The 20,360-nt window shown below is 61.8% G+C and overlaps 1 protein-coding gene across 4 annotated transcripts; it reads left to right on the top strand.

Moving 5' to 3' along the window:
- Nucleotides 1-43: 43 nt before the first annotated feature.
- Nucleotides 44-20,286, top strand: RABL6 (RAB, member RAS oncogene family like 6). 4 transcript variants are annotated; one of them, XM_082469530.1, is made up of 16 exons: nucleotides 45-424; nucleotides 6,143-6,277; nucleotides 7,903-7,950; nucleotides 10,205-10,257; nucleotides 11,212-11,303; nucleotides 11,441-11,581; nucleotides 12,114-12,219; nucleotides 13,713-13,816; nucleotides 15,961-16,280; nucleotides 16,508-16,658; nucleotides 17,315-17,368; nucleotides 17,552-17,767; nucleotides 17,850-18,084; nucleotides 18,442-18,613; nucleotides 19,447-19,505; nucleotides 19,611-20,286. In XM_082469530.1, the coding sequence occupies exons 1-16, from the start codon at nucleotides 295-297 to the stop codon at nucleotides 19,800-19,802; spliced, it is 2,208 nt and encodes a 735-aa protein (XP_082325656.1). In that variant the 5' UTR covers nucleotides 45-294; the 3' UTR covers nucleotides 19,803-20,286. The 4 variants fall into 4 exon arrangements, with proteins under 4 accessions (XP_082325658.1, XP_082325656.1, XP_082325655.1 ...); XM_082469529.1 differs by lacking the exon at nucleotides 17,315-17,368 and having other exon boundaries at nucleotides 16,508-16,727; XM_082469531.1 differs by lacking the exon at nucleotides 17,315-17,368 and having other exon boundaries at nucleotides 46-424.
- Nucleotides 20,287-20,360: the final 74 nt, after the last annotated feature.

The following is a 20,360-nucleotide window of genomic DNA, read 5'->3' as shown; positions in this document are numbered from 1 at the left end:
GCGCTCTGCGCACGCGCACCTCTCCGCGCGCCGCACTCCCGTGGCCCTCGCGGAGCCCCGTAGCCGCGCGCCCCGCCGAGCCGGCGCCAAGATGGCGGCACTGACGAGCGCAGAGCGGCCGCGCCAGGGGCCGCGGGGGCCGAAGCCGAGCCTCCGCGGCTGAGCCCCTGAGCCGCCCTCGAGGCAGGCGCCCGGTCGCCGGGGCCCGGGACATGGTGCGATCCGCGCCGCGCCGCCGCCGCCGCTGCCGCTGAACTCGGGAGCCGCGCCGGGCTCGGACGTGGGAGCGGGAAGATGTTTTCCGCGCTCAAGAAGCTGGTGGGGTCGGAGCAGGCTCCGGGCCGCGACAAGAACATCCCGGCCGGGCTGCAGTCCATGAACCAGGCGCTGCAGAGGCGCTTCGCCAAGGGGGTGCAGTACAACAGTGAGTGTGGCCCGGCGTGGGGTTCCTGCGGGGGCACGTGGAAAGTGGGGGCACGGGTGCAGGGGGCGCCGTCCCGCGGGGTCCGCAGGCCCGGCCGCGCTGTCCAGGACTTGTGGTAACCGGGGCGGGCCTCGCCCGGGAAGCGCTGGGGGGCCCGTCGCGCTCCGAGGGCCTCGCCGTCTGTGTGCAGGTGAGCTGAGCCCTTACCTGTGCCGGGCACGTTGCGGGTGCCCCAGGGGCGTTCCCTTGGGGTTGGGAGGTGATGCGGGCCGGAGAGGAGGTCCTAAAGGATCCCAGGGCCAGAAGGTGGGCTCCTCGGCCCGCGGCGCTCCCCTCTGACCTGTGGGTCATTCCCGAGGAATGCTGGCATGATGGGACATTGGAGTGAAATTGGTCCAGGCGGTTCCTGGTGCGTCTGCGGTACCCTCATTGGCCCAGGTGACCTCGTCTAAGAGAGATTCTTACATAACGTGGGGAGAGTCTGTGGTGTATGACGCTTCTTAAAGGGGGTGGTGGAGCTCTCCATCCATGAGCCGTGGGGTCACCCGCAAGAGAAGAGAGCGGGGGACTCCGCTGGCTCTGGTAGTTTGAGCTATGGGATTTTTCTTTGTAGACTCCGTACCCCGTTTGAAGACGGAATGTCAGCTACGCCGCACGTTCTTGCCCCCTTTTTAAAAAAAAAAAAAAAAAAAAAGCATTTGTAAGGAATATATTTAGAAAAGCTCCAGAAGGCACAGGCTCTTACTTGTTATCGTAGAGATTTCTTTTCTCCTACGGGAAAGAGGAGTTATTTACCAGATGCCCTGAAAGCCCAGGTCGTTTCCAGTCCTCAGTTATAAATTATGTAAATTGTGTAGCTCCTAGAGGCTGACCGTCCTCTTGACCTCTTTAAAGTTTTTCCATCTTGCTGGCTTTTTGCTAGGAGTATTTAAAGATTTTTTAATGTTGTTCTCTGCTTTTAAATTGTTTCCCTCTTTAAGTATTTCCATATATTGCTACAAGATACTGGACATTCCTCCCTTTGCTACTTTCAGGGGAGCCTTTCAGTCTCTGTGATGGCCCATATTTCAGTAACAATGTACCATATTAAGAAACTGATTGGAAAGACTTCGGGTTTAAAAGAGGTCGTTTTGCATGTATTTTACCCAATTTTGTGTGTATTTCTCTCACATTCCAAGAAGAGAATAGTAAGTCAAAATACGCATTTACACAAGTCTTTACAACCCACCTTTGGTTCCCTTATTTAATTTTATTATTTATGGTATTATTTTTTAAAACTTAATCTTAGTCCTTTGGAAACTGGACCTGAAAAATGTTCACCTTTGGAAAAGCACTCCCTGGTGGGCACACCCCCTGGTCCTGGGTGGGCGGGAGTAAAAAGTAGAAAGGACATGGGAGTCCTTCCAGAGAAGAGACCCGCCTCAGGAAGTTGGGGGGAGGGGGGGCAGATTCTGATCTGGAACAAAATGAATGAAAGGTGGTGCAGTTGAGAGAAACGGGGTGCTGTGCCCACAGGACATTTCAGGGTGGTGCTGCCCCTGTAGTTGGCTAATACTGCAATTTTGAAACTTTTAAATTTATTAGTCAGTAGACTAGAACATTTCTAATATTTATTTCCCAAAACATCTTACTTAGGGGAGCAAACCAGCAATATGATAGTTATAGACTCAGGACTTTTATGGGTAAGAATTGATGATTGTCTCTTACAGAACCTTGTCCTCCTGGGGCAGATAAGTCGTTTTCTTTTAAATTGCTATGACGATGAGAAGTGACACCCATGCAGTGTCCCAGCACACACATCCCGTTTAGAATCAAAACCCAAATGAGCCATTGGACGGCGCCCATGGTTTGGAAGTCATTCGCGTGTGAAGTGGAAGGACGCTGCCTGTGTGTGTTGGGTCCGGTGAGGAAGCACCGGTCTTGTGCATTTCGCCCAGACTGCCCTTGCTCCAGGCTGCGTTCCTTACTGAGAAAGCCTCCAGACGCTGGGACAGCCAGAGTCCTGGCCAGTCGGATTTCAGTGCTAGAACTTAAAATGGAGTTAAACACTTCCTTACCAAGAAACCTTTGAAAGGTTGGTTTCTGGGTAAGAGAGCTTTTTCTTTCGGAAATAAACAGCTGTGTTTGGCAAACTATTTGACCTGCCCCAGCAGGGCCGATTTGCAAATTCCCGAGCCTTTGCTGCCCGTGATCTTCCACGTTTTCATTTATAGGTTTTCCTTCCCTAGCGTTCCTTTACTTAGCAAATATTTACTGAGCGTCGATCAGTGAAAACCCAGACAGCAGTCTCTGCCTTGTGGAGCTTCCATTCTAGTGGGGGTAGAAAGGCAGACTGTGGGCACTAAACATGATCAGGAGGTAACCATATAACCTATCTGAAGGGTGGAGGAATGGAGCAGGGTGGGGGCTGGGGTTGGGACTTTAAGTAGAAGGTCAGAGCGGGCCTTGTGGAGAAGGGCCGAGGGGGTCACAGCGGAGCGAGGTCAGGAGAGAAGCACGGGGGGCCAAGCCGCAGAAGTGCGGCCCTCACACCGTCCTGGGGACTCTGTGAACGGGACACCTTAGAGGGCTCTGAGCAGAGGAGCCACTGCTGCGGTGGGGGTGAGGGGCTGCCCAGGAGGAGGTGGCCAGCTGGGCATCTGTCTAGTGATCCTGCTGCTGGTACGAGAAAGGGCATCGTTGGATTTCAGTTGTGCCTCCTGCAGAGTGGTTGATTGCATCATTTGCATCCAAGATAGACCATACTTTTTTTTTTTTTGTATGAAAATACAAAAAAAAGATTCCCTATCTTGCAGGAAATGTGTGGCAGTGTGAGAGAATTACTGTTGAATCAGGGAGTAGAAGAGATTCTTGGGTCCTGTAGTACATCCCTGTGTCTTCTGCGTCGTAGCTTTACTTAGAATAAAAGAAAAGACGTAGAATAGAAATAGAGAGTTATTCTGTTTAGTAAAACGTCTTGCATGCCACATGCTTCTTAAGTAAAGGGCTCCTCATCACTTCTTGGGTGAATCTTAATTAAAGGTTTTTCAGTGAATCACTTATTTAGCTTATCTGAGCCAATATCTAAGGTTCTGAGATTGATTTGAATTTTTAATTTAAAAGTAGAGGCCAATTCCTTTTTTTAATGGATGAAACCAGATCATTTTATTTATTTCTGACATTATACGGTTTCTTCTAATTAACTTTTATGAAGAGTAAATTTCAAATTTTAAAAGAATTTCAGTTGAAGAGAGAGAAAATTAAGACTTTTCATTCTCAAAACAGAATAGAAAACAAATATCAATATATGTTAAAATTGGTAAAGATATAAAAGAAGGAAACAGTTCTAAGATTATATCAAGACTCTGGACAGACAAGCCGTGTTTGAAAAAAGAACCAAAGAGACCCTCCAGAAATGAAAGAGCACGGTCACGAAAACAAAAAGCCGGCAGGTAGGCGAAGCAGCATAATAGCTGAAGGTGGAGTTGGCACCTGGCAGGGAGATGCGGGCCCAGAACTGAGCGATGCCCACACACGTGTGATCTGAGGCTCAGAAGGAAAGAATAGCAGGGATGGAGAAGAGGCAGTTACTGCAGAAATGCAGGCTAGGACTTTCTGGAGTTCCCGGAGTACATGAAACTCCAAGAAACCCAAGGCCAGGGCTTTCAAACTCCCAGAGTTGGACACATCATGGGAATTTCAGGACAGCAAAATCAAAGAGGAAAATTGTAGAAGCGACCAGTGCAAGCAGAGGGACAGCCAAGAGCCTGACAGCACGCTGGCAGTGATGGTGGTGGAGGCGTTCCTGAGGGGAAAGCCTGGTCGGCCTAGAAATCTACACCAAGTAAGCGAGTGCGATTAAACCCCTCTCCAGTCTAAGATGGACAGTTTCTGTGCGAAGGTTCCTGCTGAAATAAATCCTGGAGGAGGTACTCCAGACAGATGGAGGGGGAGCTCAGGAGACGGAGGAGGTTTGCAAGGCACGGGTCAGCACGGAATTGGGTGAACAAGCATCGTGACCACCGTGGGGAACGCAGAAGGAGAAGCCAGAACACTAGCAACCAGCGTGTAACCCACGATGGCACTGACCAGAGCTGTGTTTAAGTGGGAGCCAAGGACATGTATTAACTTCAGACTTTATTGCAGCAAAGGTGTGTGTTAAAAATTTAAGAATAGAAATAGATCTCAAATCTTCCAAATAAATACCAGGCAAAAGAGGAATAAAAAAAAAAAAACCTCGCCCAACATGAAAGAAGGCAGAAAAGAGGGGAGGGAACCCTGGCAGTGACTGGAAATGATCACACGTGGAGGAGGGGGTTACCCGCCTCTGTTGGCAACCAGGGAATGTGAACAGGCAGACGCACCAGTGAAAGAAAGACTGCGATTTGATTTCTTTCTGGCTGTGTGGTGTGTAAGAGACACGTCCACCACACGATGGCATAGAAAGGTTGAAAGCAGGCTTGTGGAACCAAGCAGTGGGTCAATATCAGCCACAAGGAAGCTGCACCCGTGGGGTCCTCGTGTGCTGGAGCTGTGGGGATTCACACTGGCTGCAGGTCAGACAGCCGGCCGGGCGAGAGGAAGACTCAGGAAGGAGCAGGTGTCTGCACCCAGCCCCGCTCAAAGCAAGGCGCGTTCCTGAAAGCGACAGTCCGAACAGACACCCAAGAATATGTACCATGCAGACCACATTCTGTGGCCACAGTGAGTAAAACTGGATAGGAATAACAAAAAAGTACAACTTTTGGGGGGAAACTTAAAACTATTTCTAAGTAATTTATGGGTCAAAGAAGTATTTGTAATCCAGTGATAATGAACACCCCATATACTTGTGGTGGTCATCGACCTGAGAATACAAGGTGAAAACCCAGAAGAACAGGGTAAACCTCAAGAAAGTAAAAGGAAGTAAGTGACAAAGAAAAAAGCAGAAGCAAGTGGTTTTTAAGAAGGATCAGTGGAGGCATCCAGCAAAACACACGGGGGGTGTGTGTACGCGACTGGTCAAGTAGACGAGCCTCTGGGAAGATTAATTAAACAGACAAAACAAATATCCGGAAGGACGAAGAGTACACAGCAGCAACCGCGAAGTCTAGAACACAAAATGTCATGGATGACTTTGTGCCACTACATTGAAAACTCAGAAGACGGCGCCCGGGAGGATGACCGGGTGAGAAGCACGGAGTCCACACCGGCCCTGCCAGGCGCTCGGTGCCAGTGGGGGAGGCGCTGCCCCCAGCCCTCCACGTGCCCGCGCCTAAGTACTGGCTGAGCAAGCAAAGCAGAGTCCAGGCTTCCTGCTGTCACCCCGAGTGTGGTCTTGAGGAGCCCTGCGTCCTGCAGAACCCTGCACCAAAGATGCCAGGGCTCTGGGAAGGTAGGGTGAGAGCCGACGTGCGAATCGTGCGGCCTGCAGAGGCGAGCACAGCCTGCCCCACGGGCACCTGGCTCTGGAGCACTGCATTCCTGAGAGCAGAGTCCCGGGGTCGACCACCTGCCCCGGAGGAAGTCCGTCGGGGGCCTGGGGGAGAGCAGGGCTGCCGGTGCCCCGAGTGAGCGAACGTGTGCCCACGGCCTTATCCCTCCGGGGGGGGGATAAGCCCACCCCACTCAGCTCTCGGGGCTCGCCAGCCACACTGGCCACGTCTGTGCACCAGAAGCCGTGCATGCACTCCCTCGGCGGAGTGAAAGTTTGCCTTTGCCGTGATTGTTTGCCTGATCTGTGCGCTTTCTCCCCCGCAGTGAAGATCGTGATCCGAGGGGACAGGAACACGGGCAAGACAGCCTTGTGGCACCGGCTGCAGGGCAAGAAGTTCGTGGAGGAGTACATCCCCACACAGGAGATCCAGGTCACCAGCATCCACTGGAGCTACAAAAGTGAGGGCGGCGGTGGGTGGGGGGCTTCCCGGGGGTCTGGGTGGGCACCGGCCTGCTGGGTAGGGGTTTTCCTCCCGTCGCCCTCCCCCAGCCTGGGGTCGTCACAGGAACGCCGCACACGCGTGAACTCGGGGGCTCATCAAAGCCGCTTTGGGGTTGCCCTGAAGTCCCCTGTCCCGCGGGAGACTCGGTCCACTTAGGGAGCGGGGCCAGAGGCCCAGACCTTCGGACGTCCCAGGGGCAGAGCCTCCGGGCAGGGACCATCCCGGCCACAGCACGTGCTGGGCCCCAGCAGACAGAGGCCCCCAGGGCCTTGGAGCCCAGCTCTCAGCGGCAGTTGTGAAGTGCCAGTCCCCACAGGGTCCTGGGAGGGGGTTTGTTGGCGAGATTGCCTGATGGGCAGAACACACCTGGCGGCCACCCGGCCATAGCCAGAACGGCGGGCACCTCCGCTCCGCTTCTGGGGGACAGCGACCACGGGGCGCCCTGCTGGGAGGGAGAGAATCCACTCTGCGTGCTCAGGAGCCAGAAAGCACAAGACCTTTGAGCCATTTTAAACATCCCTTTTCGGGGCTTCCCTGGTGGCGCAGTGGTTGAGAATCTGCCTGCCAATGCGGGGGACACGGGTTCAGGCCCTGGTCTGGGAAGATCCCACATGCCGCGGAGCAACTAAGCCCGTGAGCCACAACTACTGAGCCTGCGCGTCTGGAGCCTGTGCTCTGCAACAAGAGAGGCCGCGATAGTGAGAGGCCCGCACACCGCGATGAAGAGTGGCCCCTGCTTGCCACAACTGGAGAAAGCCCTCGCACAGAAACGAAGACCCAACACAGCCAAAAATAAATAAATAAAAATTAAAAAAAAAAAAGAACTGATCTAGAATTTTAAAAAAAAACCAAAACATTCCTTTTCGTTGAAAAAAAAATCCAGCGGGCCAACAGCAGGACACATGGGCCTTTGTAGAAGTTCCAACTCCCTCCTAGGGACGGCCAGGCCGCGAAGTAGGACAGCTGTGTGGACTCAGTGTTGCCCTGCCCGCCAGCTGCAGAGGGAAGCCTCACCCCCTAGGGCACCCCTTCCCGGTTTGGGGTGAAGTTGGCGGGGACAGCGCACTTCTTGTGCCCTGCAGCTTGGTGGCAGGTGCCTGGCAGTTCCCCGCCTCTTCCCTTTCCCCACGGAATCCCTGGGGTGGCGGGTGGACCTGCTGACGGCCCGGGCATGTGCACAGGCCCTGATGCCAGACTGGCCGATCCCAGAGCCTGCTCCCCTGGCCCCCCGCACGCAGCAGACCAGAGACCTCTGCCAAGGAGCAGGGGCAGAGTCACTGGAACCGGGCCTTCCCGCGGAAGCCAGGGGGCCTGCGGGGGCCTGGGTTCTGGCTGGGCACGAGCCCGCCCCAGGGACCCTTCAGGACACGCGGTTGTGTCAGCTGAGGAGGTGTCCAGATTGTTCCCTGCCTTCCAGGGAGGGGGTGTCCTGGGCACAGCACCCGCCAGCCTGGGCGGGAGCAGGGGCCCTTGGGGAGGCGCCGAGTGGGGACAGTGACATCCGCACGGCCCCTGAAGGTGGTCCATTGAAACCAGAAGTTCACACTGGGTGCTGATCTTACTGTTTTCCCCCTATTTTAGCCACTGATGATATCGTGAAAGTTGAAGTCTGGGATGTGGTTGACAAAGGTAAGTCAGATCCTTCTATGAGCGTGCTTTTCTCTTTCAAGCTTTGCTTGTGCTGTGGAGGAGAACAGCTGTCCTCTCTCCCTCGCTGGCGGCTCCTCCTCTGCCGCCTCCTGGCGCCTCGGTCCCTTGACTCTGGCTCCTGGGCACAGGGGCCATCGGAGGCCTGGCTCTGTGCTGACCGTGCCGTCGGGCTCCGGGTGTGTGGTCCAGGATGGAGCGCCCGGTGCTGACCCGTCAGGGCACCATGGTCTTTGCTCTTGAAACACCTGTTCCACCCGCTTGAGCTGAGCACGTGGCCATGGAGGGCGGACACGGACCACACCCAGAGGCTCTGGGGGGCTGTTCAGGGAGCCCTTCCTGCAGCACCGTCGGTGTGGCAGCCCACTTGTTGCTGCCCCTGTGCCCAGAGCCAAGGGTCCTTGGCTTCTGCAGTGGCTTGAGCTTTCGGGGACCCCAGCACTCACACAGACCCCAAATGGCCGTGCCCTGTGTGCAGCGGGCGGGCCGGGGCGGGGGGCGTGGGCATGTTCGCCCCCAGCGCTCCATCTCATTCATTTCCTCCTCGCACCCAGGCCATCGGCCCCTCCTCTGTGATGCTCGTGCTCCTCCCTGGGGCCGGTGCCCTGTGTGCACCATGGTCTGACCTTGCAGGTTTGACCTCCGACCCCCAGGCCCGGCCTCGGACCCCGCAGGCCTGCTATAGCTCCTCCCGTCCTTCAGGGACAAAGAGACGTTGTCTTCTACGAGCCTGTGATTTCTGGTGCAGGACATGCGCGCTCTCCTACACCACGTTCTGTGGAGGCGGGTTTGGGTTCCGAGGACCCACTGAGCCGGTGAGGATACTGCTGCCCCCGGGGTGCTTTAAACCCCACGGGGCCTGGAGGGGCCTCGTGCTGCGAGCCGTGCTTGCACGGCGTCCTGTGTGCGTGCGGCCGGGTAGCACTAGGAAGCAGCCCCTTGCGGCCCAGCCGCCAGCCCGGATGTGAGGGGGAGCCGTCGCCCGGGCCAGGCTGCCCTCCATGCCCCGGCACATCCCGCACCCCTGCCCCCGCGTGCCTGGCTCCGACTCCCTGGGTCTGCACTCATTCGGGACGGGATGCCCACGTCCAGAACGGGCTCTGTCTTTGGCGACGGGACCCCTTGCATGCGGCAGCATGTCGTGTCCTCAGTGCGGGGGAACAGCCTCATGGTACAGAGGCAGACATTGCCCTGTTCTGGGGACCTCCGAGCACCCCGCTTCCCGCCCGTGGAAGGGCAGTGATGGGCTGGCCACAGTTCCCTGGGTGGCTGTTCTCCACAGAGCTCCTTGCAGTGTGGAGAGGAGGCTTGCTCACGTGCTGGCAGCCAGGGGCAGGGGCAGCATTCCGTATGAGCGCGCAGCATCCCCAGAGCTCCGTCATCTGGTCCCCCTCGGGTGGGAATCTTCAGAGTGGGAAGGAAAAGTGCCTTCTCTACCACCCTAACTGGTCCCCTGTTGGACACGTCCGAGGCTCGTCCACAGCAGCAAAGGGCATCGAGTTGGAGGGGGGTGGCAGCGGCTGAGAGGTGGTGCCCCTCATGGTGGGAGCGGGCGTGGCATGACTCTGGCTGCCCGGCTCTCCTCCCAGGAGCACTGGCCCAGTTTCCGCTCTGCTCGCAGCCGGGCGGTGGTGGCACGTCCTGGGCTTCGGCCACACCTGTCGGCAGTCGCGGTGCTCGGGCCTCGACCCTGTGGCCCCAGGCGTCCACTGGGAGGGCGCGAGGTGGCCAGCGTCTGTTGAGCTGGGGGCGCCTCCAGAGACGGGATCAGAGGGTGGTGAGAGGTTCTGGGAGAGGCTGCGGAAGAGGCAGAGGGCGGCCTTCTAATAAACGAACCCTGGTTTGTTGGTTTCGCCCAGCCCGCTGCTCTGAGACTGAGGGCCCCAGGACCCTAGGGTGACGAGTGGTCCTTCCTCCCCTGTCAGAAATGTCTGAGGTGGAGGGAAGGGAGGCTGGGCTTGGGCGCTGTTGCTGCTCAGGTGGTTCCACGGCTTCCTGGCCCCAAGCCCAGCTCGTCCACCCTCAGCACCGGCTCAGGGAGCCTCCGTGGCCTCCCTGGGGTCCTGGCCGTGTCCTGCCCTAGGGTCCCGGGGGCTCCAACCCCAGCCCGTAAGGCACCTACTGGAGGTGGGGGCAGGGGCATGGGGGGCAGTGGGACACGAGGAGGGGCTGCCACCCCCTCAGGGCATCCTTGGGCCCAGCGTTTCCACCCCGTGACTTTGTGTCTTTTCTTAAGGGAAATGCAAGAAGCGAGGCGATGCCTTGAAGATGGAGAATGACCCCCAGGAGGTGAGCTGCGTCTCTTCCCACGTGGCCCACTACTTCGGGTGGGGGCTTGTGAGCAGGCATCTGTTTTTCAGACCCCTCTGCCCCCTGCCTGCCTGGCCCTCCTGAGGACTCCATCTGTGCTGGTGGACTCAGGTGGCTCAGTGGCCACTCCCATGCTGCCCTTGGTCGCGTTGGGGTGGCTGGGGTCCCCTGAGCTGCTGCTCTGTGTCAGGGATGCCCGCCAGACCCTACTCGGAGTTGGGGTGACCTGAGAGGTATTTGGGTGAAGTGGCCTAATTTTATATCCGTGTTACAAAGGCCTCAGCTGTTAAAAGCATAGGCATACCTTCAGGTGTGGCCCTGGGTACACGTGGGCATGAGTGGGGCTCCGAGAGGGCTCTCACCACGGTCGCCACCTCGACACAAAGAAGTCAGGGGCCAGCTAGCACTCCTTCCGGTCCGCAAAGCTTTCTGATGGCTTCTAAGGGCCCTTCTCTCCATGTCCTCCTGTCCGTAGACGGCCTCCTGACAGCAGGCAGCCTTTAGGATTCCCTTTTAGGACAGGAAGATTCAGTGACCGCCTGGCCCAGGTCTGTGTGGTCTTTGTGGGCATGTTGCCACCGCCCCCAGCTCTGCAGCCTCCCTGGTGTGTGTGCTCTGGAAGGTTCTCTGGGACATGCATCCTCAGCTCTGCGACGCACTTCTTCAGCTCAGTTGTCCCAGCAGTGGAGCGTCCGTGAGCCCCAAGGGCAGGACACTGCCGACGGCCAATGCGGGAGACCCTCAGTTGAGGGCAGGCACGATGTGGCCTCCGCTCCAGATAACCTTGCGTCTACGTTTTTTTCCCCAAAATGAAAATAGCCGTTGTCTTTTCAGTTGTGAAAGTCCTGTTCAGCCTTTCCCCGGAGATGGTGGGTGCACCTGTGGGACCTGGCCCGGGGCACCGTCTCTGAGGCCCGATTCCCCCATCCCTAGGCGGAGTCCGAGATGGCCCTGGATGCCGAGTTCCTGGACGTGTACAAGAACTGCAACGGGGTGGTCATGATGTTCGACATCACCAAGCAGTGGTAAGGGCGCTGGCCCGCGAGGGCGTCCAGCAGGGCACTCAGTGCTTCTTGAGGGCTGGCCGTGGGCAGTGTGCACGCTGCCCATTCAGCCAGGCTCTTCCCCGGGGGCGGGTCTCTCCCCACACGCGCCTCCCAAGGACCTTCAACTACATCCTCCGGGAGCTTCCCAAAGTGCCGACGCACGTGCCTGTGTGCGTGCTGGGGAACTACCGCGACATGGGCGAGCACCGCGTCATCCTGCCCGACGACGTGCGAGACTTCATCGACAACCTGGACAGGTGGGTGCCAGCCCGTGGGCACGGCCTGGCACGGCCTAGCCGCCCCGGACGCTCCCGCTCGCGCCCTCCTCCGCATCGAGCCCTGGCTGCCCACCCAGCGGCACGGCCCCGGGGCCCCAGGTGTGCCAGCTCCCCCGGCTTCCCTGCCCCGCCGGGACGGGGACGCAGACCTGGAGGGTGGGGTGTGGGTGGGCAGGACCGAGGGTGGGCAGCTGGCAGTCCCAGGTGCCAGGTGGCGGCAGCCTCCCTCCATCTCCGAGGCCGGGGCCGGGCGCTGGGGATGGTGCGTCGAGGTCCTGCCGGGGCAGGCAGGCAGCACCTCCCTGGTGCAGGCATCCCCTGGTGGGCGCCCGGCCAAGCAGAGCCCTCTGAACTTCAGGTCTCTGCCTGGCGACTGTGAGCCCGTCACCCACAGGAGGCGACTCAGCCCTGCAAGGGGTGCTGGCGCCAAGGGTGGCCCGGCCCGGAGGGGCCACGCCACGCTGCCCGCTGCCACCACCGTCCCTCATGTCTCCGTGCTTTTCACGAACAGGCCCCCAGGGTCGTCTTACTTCCGCTACGCCGAGTCCTCCATGAAGAACAGCTTCGGTCTCAAGTACCTGCACAGGTTCTTCAACATCCCATTCCTGCAGCTTCAGGTGAGCCCTGCCGGCAGGGTGCAGGGGGTGGGGCTTGGATCTGCCAGGGCCGCTGTGGCGCAGGGGTGGGGCCCCAGCGGGCGGGCAGCTTGGTGGTCTGGTTGGAGCGAGGCCATCAGTTCGGACGCCGCGCGCGGGTGCTGGCGGCCGCTGGATGGCCCGCCTTGTCCCCTCCCCTTGCTGGGGGGTCCGGGACCTGGGCCTTTCTGGAACCACGGACCCAGCTGCGGGAGAACGTGGGTGTCCTTACACGTTCCTCCCGGGAGCTGCGACCCTCTGCGCTGACCCCTGCTGGGGCCCTCGTGTGTCCGTCCTCGCTGTGGAGGTGCCCTCGGCCCCGGCACCCAGATCAGGACGCCTCGGATCCTCCCTGTGGCCGTGCCGCTGTGTCCCCGTGGTGGACCTGGCCCCTCTCTGGCGACAGGTGCCGGGATGGGCCCGAGAAGCCCCTGCCCTCCTCCCCCTGCTGTGCAGCCCTTTGCTGTTGGCGTTATTGACCCTCGTATTTGGGAACAGTTGTAGGTTTGCAGAGAGCGCAGAGGGTTCCCGTGCCCCGGTTCAGTTCCCCGATTGCAGCCTTGTGTTTCCACGGTGTTCCCGTCAAGACCACAGAACCAGGCTTTGTCGGCACCTCCTGCCGGCCCTGTGTCCTGGGCCCCACCCAGCCCACCCCACTCGTAGTGGTCACTTCCGCGGCTGCACTGGGCTGTGACAGTTCCTCAGACGTGCCTGGCTCAGGGTCTGTCTGACCTCAGATGGGTGATGGGCTTTTGTGCGCGAGACCCCAGAGGTGACTGCCCTGCTCATCACGTAGCGGGGACACGTGCCACCCACACGGCTTGTCACTGGGACATTGACCCGCGGCCCTTGCAGCCACAGTGGCTTCTGTTCTTTCTCCAAAAGGATGTAGAACTTAACTCAGGCGAGCGGCTGTCTTTCCTTTCCTCTCGCCGCCTTTTGAAGAGACAAGGCCTCTGCAGGCTAGGGCGGCGGGCATTTCCAGGGTGTCCAGACCTCGCAGACGTGCCGGCCGCCCTATCCTGCGTGTTGATCCACATCGCCTGCAGGGGTCCCTTTAACTTTCTGTCCAAGTAAAACGTGCACACAAATCGCAGGAAAACACCCCCAGCCTGGGTTGGGGGGGTGGCATCGGGCAGGATGGAAGCTGGAAGCCGCTGCTGACGCTGAGCCTGGGGCCGGCAGCAAGCGCGTGGTTTTCAGCAGGTGCTAGGGCTTCTTACACCTCGGGGCACCTCGTGTGAACAGGGCGCTGTCTCTCTGGGTGGTTCGCTCACATCACGACCTCTGCCCCTGGAGCCTGCAGGGCAGCCGAGGCGTCACGCCCCCCGGGCGAGGCCGTGCGGGCTCCCGGCTCCAGGCACTCCGCTTGAGGCGGTCTTGTCCCTTAAGGGCCAGCCGGGAGGGGCGCCAGGCGGAAGGGGTGGCTCACCGCAGTGACGGTCCCAGCTCAGGTGTCTGCTTCCTCTCTGTAGAGAGAGACGCTGCTGCGGCAGCTGGAGACGAACCAGCTGGACATCGATGCCACGCTGGAGGAGTTGTCCGTGCAGCAGGAGACCGAGGACCAGAACTACGACATGTATGTCGGCTGCAGCTGCCCTCAGCGCTTAGACCCTGCAGGCAGGGCTCTGCGGGCAGGTGACACGTGTGCCCTGTGGGCCAGGCCTCCCTCTGAGCTCGGGGTGCGCTTGGCGGGGCCGCAGCACGAGTGCCACCCACCCGGGTAGATCTGTCCGCGTGGAGTTGTGTTGCTCAAAGAAATCGAGTCATTTCAGCTTTGGATGTGGTCCAGGCCCCGTGGGAAGGGGGCGAGGGTGGCGCTCTCCACGCTGTCAGCTCTCAGCTCTTCCTTGGGAAGCAGATAGCGGGCTCCTCCTGACCCTGAGGATGTGAGGTTGGACACCCCAGGGCCCTGCCACCCCCTGCCCACTGAGCACATCGGGCCTGGCCTGCTTTAACCGGGTGTGACGGGCACACAGTGTGGCCGTCAGTTCACGGAGGTGCTTCTGCAGCTGCTGCCCCCAGACAGCTGCCTGCCTTGCGGGGGTGGAGGGAACACGGCGTGCAGGCCCGGTGCGGCTGTAGGCGCTCTAGCTGCCTGGCCCCAGCCTGCCTCTGTCCAGACCGGCCCACCTGTCGGCCACCTGGCACGCAGAACGGGGAGCCGCTGACCCGGCCACGTGTCCACCCCAGGCCCCGGCAAGACCGGCCACCCTGACGTTTTCCAGCCAAGGCCCCGTCCCTGTTTTGACGTAGGTTTCCCAGATTGATGCCAGTGGAGAGAGCTCCTTGACCTTGGGAGGGCGTGTGGGGTGGGAACCAAATCTCCTGGTCCTTGATAGTGGAGGAAGGGGCGTTGTCCTGGCACTTCCAGCAGGACGGCCGAGCGGGTGGGGAGCAGCCCCCAGGCAGGCCCTCCTGTGCCCTCGCAGGGTCTTGGGGCACCCAGAGCAGGTAGCAGGCCCATCCGCCTTCCACAGCTCGTGGGGGAAGGCCTAACCCTGAACCACCCCTAAAAACAGGTGCTTCCTTTGTTTTGTTGAATTATCCGAATGTCGGGGCTGGGGGGTAGGAAGCAGGCTGCTTCCCCGCCTGCGCGCACGGCCTGGAGCACGGGCTCTGGCTGCGGCCCAGGCAGGACCCTCGCGCCTCCCAGCTCCCACAGATGGACTCGAGGAAGGGCCTTTGGGTCTCCCAGAGAAAGATCCAGCTGCTGCTTCTGGAACAGCAAGACGGGGAGAAGCAGGAGTCATTCTAGGGTGGGGGGGGTGTGCTCACCTGCTCCGGCTGCCAGGCCGGCCTCACCGTGGACGCCACCCTGGGGCTGACCAGCTCCTGCAAGGTGTCCTCTGACGGAGAGCTTGGGCGCCCGGCGTCACCAAGCACAGGGTCCCTGGGGAGGTGGCAGCTGGAGCCCCCCCACAGCGCCCGTCCCCAGCCAGCCCCCGGGACCAGGCCATTGGAAGAAGGTGGCGCCATGGGGGGGCTCGACAGTGGTGTCCCCGTGACCTCCCCTGAGCAGCCGGGGGACCGGACGAGGTCTGGGGCGGATCCCGCTCCCGGCCTGCGCCAGGACCCAGTGCCTTGCCCGTCCTTCCTCCCACCCCCCCACCCCCTCCCCCAAATACCAACCTAGAGGTGAGGGCGGCCGGCCCAGACACCCCAGGCCCCCGGGACCCCGGCCCACAAGCACAGGCCGGCTCTCCATTCCACACCTTCTGTTTGAAAGCCCACCCCACGGGAGGAGGGCCCTGCTACAGGCCTAGGTGACACCAGGGTCCTCAGCCAGTGGGACGGTCGGGCCCAGGCCACCCGGGTCTAGGCTCCTCCCTATCTGGGAGGCTTGCAGCCTATCCCTGTAGGTGGGTCCTAGAAACAGGGTCGGGGGGCATAGGGCGGGGGCACAGCAAAGCCTGCCTGTCCGCGCACGTGCACGTGCACACACGCACAAACACAGGCACACACGCACGCACCCTTCCCCTCGCGGGAAGAGACTCCCAGCCAGCGTTGGTGTCCGCACCTGTCACCCCCCGCCCTGGGGGCGCTGTCAGTGTTTGCCACCAGCCCGCGCTGGGAAACCTCCTGGAAAGGCAGGTGGGGGCTCTGAGCCTGAGCGCGGGGACACCCCGTCACCACCGGCACAGCAGCAGCAGCCCCTGAGGAGCCTGAGAGCAAGAGACGCGGGGAGGTGGCTTTCTCACTCCTCGCCCTGTTTGCCCGCAGCTTCCTCGAGATGATGGAGGCACGCAGCCGTGGCCACGCGTCCCCGCTGGCCACCAACGGGCAGAGTCCGTCCTCAGGCTCCCCGTCTCCTGTGGTGCCTCTGAGCGCAGTGCCCACGGCGAGCTCCAGCCCCGGCACGCCCCAGCCGGCTCCGCAGCCGCCCCTCCAGGCCCCCTCGGCTTGCCCGGGGCCCCCCTCCGCGTCGGAGGCGCCGCCAGCCCCTGCGCAGCCCCTGGTCCCTGCCGCACCCCCGCGGCGCAGCGTCATCTCACGGCTGTTCGGGATCTCGCCGGCGGCCGAGGTGGCCCCTTCACCCCCAGGTAGGCTCCAGGAGCAGCCCTCGGGAGGTGGGCACAGGCATCCCAAGCGGGGCGCGGCCCTGTCTCGCTGGCCCCGGGAGCCCTTGCCGACCAGGACGGGGTCCCCCTTCTTCCTGCGGGGCAGGCAGCCCCACAGCCTAGCCACACGGCATCCCGCTTGTGGCCCAGCCTGGGGTGGACCTGGCTGGGCTGGGCGCTGGGCGAGAGTTGGTGCCTGCTGTCCACAGAGCCGGCCCCAGCTTCAGAGGCCCCGGCAAGAGTCCAGAACGTGGAGGACTTTGTTCCTGACGACAGTCTTGACCGCAGCTTCCTGGAGGACGCAGCCCCCCCGAAGGATGAAAAGGAAGTTGGAGCCACGGCCCCGCAGGACAGCGACAGGTTAGGGCCGGGCCTGGAAGGCAGGCAGGTGTCGGCTGCCGCCCTCAGCCTTGGCCCTTGGCCCGTCAGGTGTGGACTCTGCTGCCACCCTGGCACTGGGCGGGCGGAGGGGACAGGCACCCCGCCTGCATCTGGGCGCCGGGGACAAAAGCAGAGCTGGGCCTGAGGAGCTGAGGGAAGGGCAGCCTCACACCTGCAGGGAGGGAGCAGGGCTCCCCGACTGCCGGTGACCCACCTGTCGGCGGCATCTTCCTGTCAGTGACCTCCTCGGGCTGATGCCACTTGAGAGCATTGGCCGGTGGAAGGAGGAACCCTGGGGCCAAAGAGCCGCTGTCAGCTTCTCCCCCAGGGGGTGGCCGGTCAGGGCCGCATGGGGGAGGCTCGAGGCCCGGCGCACTCTCCCTTCCCGGTGTGAGCCCGAGTGAGACCCACCTCCACCTCCACCGTCACCGTGTGTCCCGAAGTGCAAAATACCAGACCGAAGCCAGCACTGTGCTCCTGCCAAGGCAGGGCCCCGGCATCACTGAGCCCCCCATCACCCTGGGCCCCACACTCCTCACCCTGCCACCCCCCGGGAGGGCACCCGCCTCAGATGTCCACCCGCGGGCCCTGCCGTGGCTTCCTGCCACACGGTGGCGTCTCTGTCCTCTCCTCAGCCCACCTTACGCCTGCTCTCCTGTCGATCTCTGCCACAGCTCTGCTGCAATGTGGTGGGTCCCCTACACAGAACAGCCCCCAAGGCCACCCTCGAAGTGGGTCCTCCTTTGCTGCGTCCACGCAAGGGTGGACAACCCCGCCGTCAGGGCCCTTGCCTGGCACAGAGGGGCCTGGAGATCAGGGTGGGCACTCCGTACCCACCTCGTGACTTCTGACTGCCTGCCTGTCCTTTGCAGTGATGGGGAGGCCCCAGGAGGGAACCCAATGGTGGCGGGTTTCCAGGACGACGTGGATCTTGAAGATAAGCCGCCTAACAGGCCCCTGCCACCCACGGGCCCCATCCCCAGGGAGCACATCACTCTGTCCAGCGAGGAGGAAGAAGAGGAGGCGGCAGGGCGCCACGAGGCCACCATCCTGGTCCCCCAGAAGTGCTCTGAACCAGGGACCAAACGGTAATGTTGGGGGTGGGAGGGAAGGGCTATCCTGGTGGGGAGGGCAGCCTCAGGCTCCGTGACCCTCCTGTGTGTCCTGCAGTTCCTCCACGAAGGCCTCGAGGCCACACCAGGATGCAGCTCCCAGGGCCACGGAGCCCCACTGGCCAGGCGGCACCAAGCGCCCCGCCGAGGGCTCCTCTCCGGGGCTGGAGGAGGGGGAGGACAAGCAGGTGTCGTCAGAGAGTGACCCCGAGGGGCCTATTGCCGCCCAGATGCTGTCCTTCGTCATGGACGACCCTGACTTTGAGAGTGACCCAGATGCTCAGCGGAGAGCGGTGAGGACCGACCTTGGCACCCACGCTGCCTCCGAGTCCAGGGCGAGTGGTGGGTGGGGAATGGCGGAAAGGCACCGAAGGCACGAGAACGTGGCGGGGGTCTCGCGGGGCGTGAGTCAGGGCAGCCTGGGTGAGCCCGGAGGGCTGCCCCGCAGGGGGCTGCGTGTGCCAGGCCCAGGCTGCCCCTGTTCTGGGGAGGATGTGGTGGGGGACCTCGGCGTCACGGCTGCCCCGCTCGGGCCGTCGTCACTCTGGGTGAGCCCATGGTGCGGGGCCGGTGCAGGAGCCTCCTTACGGAGTCACGTGACAGGGAACCGGGGAGGGGCTCGGCGGCCCACCTGCCCGCTCCTTCTCCAGGGTGAGTTCCCGGTGCGAGAGGACCTCTCGGATGTGACGGACGAGGAAGCCGGCCCTGTCCAGCCGCCTCTGCCCCCCAAACCCCCCGCCCCCTCCTTCAGATTGAAGAACGACTCGGATCTCTTTGGGTTGGGGCTGGAGGACACAGGCCGCAAGGAGAGCAGCGAGGAAGGTAGCTGCGGGGCGACACGCCTGCCCCTCCCTCCCCATCCAGCTGCGTCGGCACTGGTGACTTGTACTGTGTCCCAGCCAGGGGCCATGTTTCTGACCCCCTCACCTGTGCCTTTGAGCCTGGGGGCCCCAGAGCACAGGAGCAAGGTCAGGAGCACAGGGGCGCAAGCAGCGAGGCCGTCCCGCGGGGCCGGAAGCCCAGTCCCTTCTTTCTCTGTCCTGCTCGGGGTCTGGCTGTGTTCTGACGACATCCCAGGCTTTCAGGCCAGGACCAGGCTGGAAGGATGGGCAGCTGAGGCATCTGACCGAGTGGCCACGCAGGAGGCATTTGGCGGCGTGGGCAGTGCTGCTGCGAGCTCTTCTGGACCCTCCGTCCGGCCCTGCATTGCTGGCCCTCCGTGGAAAAATCTGGCACGGTCTCCAGGCTGCTGAGCCCCCGTGCTCCATGACGACCCTGGCCAGCTCCACGGCTCCCTGCCCCATCCCCAGCCTCCACCCTGGGCAGCTCGAGCCCAGCAGCGTCACCTGGGCCGGTCCTGGAACTGCCTCGTCCCCAAAGTGGAGAGGAAAGGACCTTCCCGGGCCTGTCCTGGTGCTGAAGTATCGGCCCGTCCACAGGAGTGGCTCCTGTTGCCTTTGTAGCCAGGGCCCCACCCAGACGCAGGGCAGAGGCTTGAGGTGCTGGGTGTTCACTCTGGGCTGTGCTCACACTGGGACCCCGGCTCAGGGCCTCTGCTGGACCCACCCACTCCCAGGCTCACACCAGTCCGGGAGGCCCGGGGAGGGCCTGGCCTCTGGTCCACGGGGAGCTGACACTGCATCTTATCCATGCAGATAAGGAGGGCAAGCCTCCCTCGAAGGAGAAGAAAAAGAAAAAGAAGAAGAGCAGAGAGGTACACACGCTCCCTGAGCCCTCCCGGGGTGCCGCTGGGCAGCGTGGGCCCCAGGGCGGGCCCTGCTCTCCCAGCCCCCGGCTGACGCTGCACCCGCCTCTCCAGGAGGAAGAGAAGGCCGCAAAGAAGAAGAGCAGGCGTAAGAAGAGCAGGGACCAGGTGGAGGACAAGGGCCGGGAGGAGCGGCGGCGGCGGCGGGGCCCGGAGAGGACTGCGGTCCACGAGCTGGAGGCCTTCCTGGGGGGCGGGGCCCCGGGCGGCCACCTCCGCGGGGGCGGCGATTACGAGGAGCTCTAGGCCTGGCTGCCACAGACCGCAGGGCACTCCGCGTGTGCTGGGGGCGCTGGGCCTGCCCTGCGGGGAGGGGCAGCAGGCTCTGTGGGCAGCCGGCCCCCAGCGCTTCTCAGGGATGGGACTGAAGCCGAGGAAGCCCGTGAGGCTGTTTGCAGGGGTGGGGCGCTGTTCCCGTCGCCTGCCCGGCCCCCTGCTTGCCCTCGGCCCGCCGCACGCACTCACCCAGGCCCGCTGCATGCAGCGGCCTCCGCTTCGGCTGCGCCGGCGCTGCAGACCTCCAGTCCCCAGACCCTCGGGGCACCTGTGCGCAGAGGGCAGGCAGCGCTGGCGCCTCTCTGGGGGCAGCTCTTCCCAGGCACAGCGACCGGCTTTGCACCTGCACCTGAGCTCGGGCGTGCGCAGGCCGAGCGGGGAGGCCGTCAACACTCATGTCCTTTCGCTGTCCTTCCACACCACTCGGACCATAAAGCTCTCCTGTCTTACTGCGCATCTGTGTATGCGGCTCCTGCTGCGGGGCTCCTGCCCAACTGGGACGGGTCCACCACCCCCCAGCCCCCGGTC

The sequence above is a fragment of the Balaenoptera physalus genome, assembly GCF_965194825.1.
Source record: "Balaenoptera physalus genome assembly, chromosome: 7".
Taxonomy (NCBI): domain Eukaryota; kingdom Metazoa; phylum Chordata; class Mammalia; order Artiodactyla; family Balaenopteridae; genus Balaenoptera; species Balaenoptera physalus.
This window is presented reverse-complemented; position numbering and strand designations above follow the sequence as displayed.

Excerpts from the sequence above, each read along its gene's own strand:
- RABL6 (XM_082469529.1), top strand. The coding sequence starts at position 295 with ATGTTTTCCGCGCTCAAGAAGCTGGTGGGGTCGGAGCAGGCTCCGGGC. Across the intron at positions 11,304-11,440 it reads TTCGACATCACCAAGCAGTG|GACCTTCAACTACATCCTCC; the intron begins GTAAGGGCGCTG and ends GCGCCTCCCAAG. Across the intron at positions 16,728-17,551 it reads CTTGGCCCTTGGCCCGTCAG|TGATGGGGAGGCCCCAGGAG; the intron begins GTGTGGACTCTG and ends TGTCCTTTGCAG.